At 45.2% G+C, this 7,726-nt stretch overlaps 1 protein-coding gene across 1 annotated transcript in view; it reads left to right on the top strand.

The window, feature by feature from the left end:
• The first annotated feature begins 1,993 nt into the window (after positions 1-1,993).
• The window catches only part of ctnnbl1 (catenin, beta like 1), a 51,940-nt gene continuing 46,207 nt past the window's right edge, over positions 1,994-7,726 (top strand). Inside the window, exons 1-5 of the mRNA XM_080533786.1 lie at positions 1,994-2,101; positions 2,773-2,967; positions 3,516-3,622; positions 4,998-5,139; positions 5,559-5,654. Coding sequence (XP_080389912.1) covers positions 2,072-2,101; positions 2,773-2,967; positions 3,516-3,622; positions 4,998-5,139; positions 5,559-5,654 — 570 coding nt within the window. The 5' untranslated portion in view covers positions 1,994-2,071. The remainder of the gene's footprint in view (positions 2,102-2,772; positions 2,968-3,515; positions 3,623-4,997; positions 5,140-5,558; positions 5,655-7,726) is intronic.

The following is a 7,726-nucleotide window of genomic DNA, read 5'->3' as shown; positions in this document are numbered from 1 at the left end:
CCTTGAAAGTCACAATGGCTGCACCGCAAAGGTACAGATGTGACATCTGCTGTTTCACATCATTGTCTGCCTTTTTCTCTGACTCCTCCTCCGGCAAAGAACCAGGGGAGGCTGGTGAAGGTAGAAATCGGAGGACGAGCTCATTGTGATGTCATGGAATGGAATGAGGAATGGTATCAAGCCAGTCCTCCAATTTCTACCTCCACCAGCCTCCCCTGCAGCACACAGACCACACTCACACATCAACTCAAGCGAAAGGGGAAGCGGTTTGTCGAGCCCTCTGTGGTTGTGAAGGTTATGAGAGCTGTCACCTCCGGCGGTGTGTCTTGAAGGGCATATGGTGTGTGTTGCATCTCAAACAGCATGCGGGGGGCGAGAGAAGAGACAGATTCTAATTGCTCAGAGCAGGGGTCTGGGGAAACGCTGCTGACCTGGTGAACAACACACACCTCTAGTCTACACCTGTTCCAGCTTGGGCCTGAGGACAGGGGAGGCTGGATGGGCTCATTGGAAAGCACGGAATGGAATATGGAATGGTATTAAAGACGTGTGTTTGATAGCATTCCATTCCATGCATTACAATGAGCCTGTCCTATGACTTCGACCTCCACCAGCCTCCCATGCTATACTGTGCGAGGTTTATCACTGTTGATATTTGAGAACAAATACAATTCCCATGATTTAGGTTATTACAGAAGAATTAACAGCGTAATTCCTTTCAAGATTGTTTCAGTTTTCAGAGCAGTAGCATAGTGGTTAACTCTGTCTCTCTCTCTCTCTCTCTCTGTCTCTCTATCTCTCTTGTTGAGATCTCAAGCTTGGCTGGCTTACAGCGGCCTTCTGTTTGAATGTTGTTGCTGTTGCTCTGCTGTCACAGATCGCTGGTCACAGTGAAGGGTGACAAGATGGGGCCTCCACCAGACAACCCTCATAAATCCTCTATGATGCAGGTTGAAACTGTGATTTTCTGCTCATCTCACATGCTGTCCTGCTGAGAATCCCGATTCCTCATTGTCGAAAACAGACGCTGGAGGATGGTTAAGACTAGAGTGTGTGTGTTTGTGTGTGTGTGTGTGTGTGTGTGTGTGTGTGTGTGTGTGTGTGTGTGTGTGCATGTGTGTGTGTGTGTGTGTGTTAGACACATAGAGAACGGCCTGTATTATATACCTACTGTCTGTGGTCTTCTTGATATTTAGGTAACTTTTTCTGCATTTACCTAAATAGCAGTTGTAATGAATACACTTTTTTATCATCTACGTATTTGCAATGGTTGTGTGATTGAGCCGTGTAGTTACTCCATAAACCATAACATAATCTAGCCAAACAAAAGCTTTCCATAAAAGCACCTGAAAATGTATATGATTAACGCCAGGATACCATCAGGGCTGCCAAGTTTCACAAAAAGTTTGGAGTGAGATTTTTTGGTGGTGGAGCGACCCAAAACTGTGCGCGTTTTGGCAGCGGCGGCCCCTCTCTCCCACCCAATTATTTGTGCTAGTTTCCTGCAATTTTACATGTTGTTCATAATAAACCAGCACAAGAAATGAAAAATAATTAACGTTTTATAAAACAAGAAAAAAATTCAGACAATATATCATATTTATGAAATCTTAATAAACAAATACAGTAGCCTACAGACTCTAAAAGAAAAATGGGCCCCATCAACAGGACTCAGCCCCTTGGTCAGCAGCAGAAAGACCCGTGGTCATCATCTTATATACAGTGCATTGCTCATAGATGGCTATCACATTTTTTTTGAGGGACCCCCAATTGTTGTATTTGTATTGTAAATTGTAATTATTATGAATTATTGTTATTATTATTAATGTACCTGGTTATGTTACAGTAGAGAAACAAAAAACAGTTACCAAAACTGAGTATCATTGACAGCGGATTAGTGAGAGCAGCCCAGAGCATCCTTTTCATGTTTTACGACAGCTAAGACCTTTGCGACAGCAAAACGATTTACGCTAATATTATGTTCAAGTTGTCAGCGGGAGGTTCCAAGCTACACGGTGCCCAGTGTGAACACCCAACTTCTAGACGTATATATCTCAGCTAACCTCTCTAAATGGATGTCGGCGAACTCCTGAATTATCAGGTAATTAGTGTGCTAGGTAGACATTGCGTAGTCGCTTTAGCCGTCTTGCATTGGTTTCGCTGTCTTGCGTAGGTGATGCTAATGCTAGCTATCTGCTGTACCGGTGGGTGAAAGTAAAGTATGGTTTTAGTTCTCTTACCTTCATATTAAAACGTGATCTCTCTCTCTCTCTCTTTCTGTGTTTAGTTTTACATTTGGTCTGCTCAGGAGATGTTGCAACATGTAGCTACACATTGGTCACAGTGATTTATAATGTTGTTTATGAGTTGATACAAACAGACCTGAGTGTGTGCCTTCATTCTTGCTTTCAATATCATTATATGAACACAACACACGTTTGTATCAATAATGGCATATAGCTATGGACATAGTGTAAACCATGCAGTAGCTACTTACAGACACGTTGATAGACGATTGTGTCTCTCTATCAATGGCTCTGGCCACCATGTAATGACATAGTATCCACTAGTCAAAAGTCAAGTCGAAGTCCAAGTTTATTTATCAGATCCACAGTAGACAGGTTGTAGGCTGAACAATTAAATGCTAACTTTGCCCTTAAGACTTCCAAATGTTACACTAATATGTAATGACTTATGACCTAACGTTTTGCTGTGTAATGACTGATGACCTGGTGTTTTGCTGTTTCCTGGTCTGTTGTCCATTCCTTCCAGCCTGACAGAGGGGCGAAGCGTCTGCGTAACGAGGACGGTGGTGGAGACGATGACCCCAGAGGGAGGAAGAAGACCCTGGCCAGTAGGGATCTGGGGAGACACATGGAGGCGGATGACGCAGACAGCGAAGACCCGAGTGGGGACCGGAAGAAGATTCTGGAGAAGCTCATGGATGATGAGGACGACCCAGAAGAGGTGGGTAGTTAGGCACACGCACGCACACGCACGCACACACACACACACACACACACACACACACACACACACACACACACGCGCACGCACGTCGCACACACACACACACACACACACACACACACACACACACACACACACACACGCACACCCACAAACCATTAGTCATTTCTTTGACAGCCTGGGAGCTAATAGCCCCAGGCTAATAGCTCACTATGGCGCATGCCACGTAGTCGCAGGGTCCTGGTTCGATTCCGGAATCGACCTATCCTGCATGTCATCTGTCCTTTCTCTCACCCATCCTTCCAGTAAATTTCTACTGTCTCTATCCCAGTAAAGCAGAAATGCCCTAAAAAACATATTTAAGTATTATCCAAATACCAAGATCTATAACTTGACATGATAAAGTTTTTTCAAATAATTAACCAGCCCTCTTATTGCTTGTAAAATATCCAATTAGATGTCACACAATGCCACAAGGCCTTTTAGTTGTCTTGGTAACACTTTCTTCCAAAGGTCACTCTTCCTTTCCTGTTCTAATGAACCAGGGCGAGCCGGTGGACGAGAGCTCCGTGAAGAAGATGATCCTGACCTTTGAGAAACGGTCCTACAAGAACCAGGAGCTGAGGATCAAGTTCCCAGACAACCCTGAAAAGTGAGTTAATGGGAGAGGGAGAGAGGGTAGGAGTGTGAGAGAGAGAGATATATAGGGAGAGACAGAGAGAGAGTGGGGGGTGGAGAGAGGAAACAAGCAAGTTCCCCGAAAGCTTGAGAGAGAGGAGCTTTCCCTCTTACTTTAGCTCTACTGCTGCTTTGCAGACATGCTGAAATATTCTTTCTTAAATGAAATATTGGGAATTTCCGTAGGTCCATATACTGTAAGATATTGAATGGGGGCCATAAGTCCATAACATAACTCTGTATGCCTTGGAGTGTATGGTATTTTTTATATATATATGTTATGGTACATGTGGGAATACGGTAAATGTGGAAAAACTAGGGTTAGGGTCAGGAGCTAGGGGTAGGGTTAGCATTAGACATGCCAGCATGTACCAAGTCGACATTTTATGCTGCCATGTCCCCGGAAATGCCAACATAAACTGTTTTCCCACATGTACCGTAACATATACTGCTCAAAGAAATTAAGGGAACACTTCAAGGATATGCCTCCCCAGACCATCACTGACACACCAAACCGGTCATGCTGGATGATGCTGACTCTTTCATATCTGTCGCATGTGCTCAGTGTGAACCTGCTCTCATCTGTGAAGAGAAAGGGGCGCCAATGGCGAACCTGCCAATTCTGGTGTTCTCTGACAAATGCTAATGGAGCTGCACAGTGCTGACCTGTGAGCACTCTGTGAGTCCCACTAGAGGACGTCGGGCCCTCATGGAGTCTGTTTCTGACAGTTTGGTCAGAAACATGCATATGAGTAGCCCGCTGGAGGTCATTTTGTAGGGCTCTGGCAGTGCTCCTCCTGTTCCTCCTCACACAAAGGAGCAGATACCAGTCCTGCTGCTGGGTTGTTGCCCTTCAACAGCCTTGTCCAGCTCTCCTCTGGTAATGGCCCGTCTCCCGGTATCTTCTTCACGCTCTTGAGACTGTGCTGGGAGACACAGAAAACCTTCTTGCGATGGCACGTATGGATGTGCCATCCTGGAGGAGCTGGACTACCTGTGCAACCTGAATGGGCTGCAGGTACCGCCTCATGCTACCAGTAGTGACAAGGGCACTAGCAAAATGCAAAACTAGAGAAAAATCTGTCAAGGATAAGGAGAGAGAAATAGTCTGTGGCCACCACCTGCAAAACCATTTCCTTTTTGGGGGTTGTCTTGCTGTCCTCCTGTCCACCTGTTGTCACTTTAATTTGCACCAAAGCAGGTGAAATTGATTAACAATCGTTTACGCTTCCTAACTGGACAGATTGATATCTCAGAAATGTAATTGACTTGGTGTTATACTGTGATGATTAAGTATTCCCTTAATTTCTTTGTGCAGTGTAGATATAATCATTTATTTCTGTGTGCAGGTTCATGGAGACGGAGCTGGACCTGAATGACATCATCCAGGAGATGCACGTCATCGCCACCATGCCCGACCTCTACCACCTGCTAGTGGAACTCAACGCTGTCCACTCCCTACTCAGCCTGCTCAGCCACGAAAACACTGATATCCTTTACCCTTTTAATTACCGCCAGGCTCTATTGGAATAGATTAGAATGGTTTCTTTTCCTCTGGTTGGGCTCAATGCAGGTGCCTACTGATGCTTACTTCTAGACTAAGAGCAGTGGAGGCTGGTGGAAGTAGAAATCTGAGGGTGGGCTCATTGTAATGCATGGAATGGAACGAGGAATGGTATATTTGATACCATTCCTCATCCAATTCCATGCCATGCATTATAATGAGCCTGTCCTCCAATGTCGACCACCACCAGCCTCTCCAGACTTATAAGCACTTTGAATCTATTGTGTAACACTGTCTGAAGGAGTTGTTAGACATAGTTGAAATAGTTTAAAATGGCAGTATGTTCTAAAAACCATGTGGACCTATGGCAATATTATTCTAGGTACTTCCTTAGCCTCTTCTACATATCGCCATAGCAGTGGTGGATCTGCTGCAGGAGCTGTCAGACACAGACACCCTGCACGAGAGTGAAGAGGGTGCCGAAGTCCTCATAGACTCACTGGTGAGTCCTGTTCAGGGGGAGGCTGGCGGAGGTAGAGATCGGAGGATGGGCTCATTGAATGGAACGGTATCAGGAATGGTATCAAAAGCACGTGTTTGATACCATTCCTCATTCGGTTCCATGCATTACAAACAAAATAAATGAAAATGGTCATTTCATGGAAGTGTGTGTGTGTGTGTTTCCCTTTATATGTATGGAAGTGAGACAGTATGTGAGAGGGAGAGAGAACTAAAGAGTAAAACCAAATCTTTTGGTTTACCGCAGTAAACCGGCCTTTCCGCGAACCCGCTCGAACACTTTCCGCAACAGCGCGAGCAACGCTGGAAAAATGCGCTCGTCGATGTATGGGAAACGCTGCGCCTCCCCAAGTCCTGTTGGTAGACAGTGCATACACTATTAATCACCATTATAAATAATTTCAACAGTCTGGGCGGCTATGCAACAGCCTCAGTTTGATGGATGGTTGTTTGGCATTGTTGTTATTTCTCAGGCAGCGCAACTTCATTGCCCTAGAGATGACATATCACAAGTTTGCTCATATCAGAAATATTGTTGCTGATAACTCAACTGTCATGAAACTAATGAAGAAAGCGACTGCAATCTTGTCACATTCTCATGGCTTTGGTTAAGTCTTGTTTGTTTGAGTCTGGTGGAGGTAGAAATAGAAGGACGGGGCTCATTGTACTGCAGGCATGGGAATGAGGAATGGTATCACATAATAGTAACACATACATATGTTTGATACCATTCAATGTGTTTGATACCATTCAATGTGTTTGATACCATTCCTCATTCCATTCCATGCATTACAATGAGCCTCTCCTCCACCAGCCTCCCCTGAGACAGACAGACACCCCATTTCTACCTCCACCAGCCTCCTCTGAGACAGACAGACACCCCATTTCTACCTCCACCAGCCTCCCCTGAGACAGACAGACACCCCATTTTTACCTCCATCAGACTCCACTGAGACAGACAGACACCCCATTTTTACCTCCATCAGACTCCACTGAGACAGACAGACACCCCATTTCTACCTCCACCAGCCTCCTCTGAGACAGACAGACACCCCATTTTTACCTCCATCAGACTCCACTGAGACAGACAGACTCTCTCATTTCTACCTCCCCCAGCCTCCCTCCACCCTCCTCCCTCCACTAAGCCCAGTCTCTGACAGCAGTAGTTCATCCCAGGCCGTTGTCTGTGCACTGGGGAAGGTTTTAGTGGCCCGTCCTGTCTGCTGACATTTGGAAAGAGCAGAGAGGCGTAGGTCAACTCACTCTGGTCTGAGATGACTTATACATGGCTTATGTCACATGACTGGGGTCTGTAGCTCTGTCTGATGGCTTATACCTATGGGCTGGAGGCTTTAGTGTTCTCTGCTGTCTGTTTGATACCATTCCTCAATCTGTTCCACGCATTACAATGAGCCTATCCTTCTATTTCCGAGTTTCTGTCCCTGGTGGGTCTGGTCCCTGGTGGGTCTGGTCTCTGGTGGGTCTGGTCTCTGGTGGGTCTGGTCTCTGGTGGGTCTGGTCTCTGGTGAGTGTAGCCGCATGGGAGTAGACATTATAAAGGCAATGTTTGAAAGTCCATTGTTTAAAGAACAAGTTTAGCTGTAAAAAAGCCTAACCTTACCTCTGTTCTCTCTCTCTGTTTGATGCTCTCTGTCTCTCTCCATTCCACTCTCTCTCACTACCATATCTCTCTTTCTTTGAATGAATGAATGAATGAATGAATGGTCTTTATTGTCATTGCTACAGTACATGTACCAAACAACGAAATTTAGGAGGGGTGGCTCCCCTGGTGTTAGGAAAGATTTTTTTTTTTTAAAAACACTTTAAAAAAACACAAGAAGGTAAGGAGCTGGTTTACATAAATAAAGGCTATGTACACTATCCACTATACTATACTGTACAGATAGACCAGGGGTGCTCACACTTTTTGGAACCAAGATCTACTTTTCAAGTAGCCAGTCTGCCAAGATCTACCAGTCTAGTTTCAACATCGCAAACGTACATGCACGTACTACAAACACACACACACACACACACACACACACACACACACAC

Source organism: Nansenia antarctica (genome assembly GCF_963989245.1).
Source record: "Nansenia antarctica genome assembly, chromosome: 6".
In the NCBI taxonomy this organism is placed as follows: Eukaryota; Metazoa; Chordata; class Actinopteri; order Argentiniformes; family Microstomatidae; genus Nansenia; species Nansenia antarctica.
This window is presented reverse-complemented; position numbering and strand designations above follow the sequence as displayed.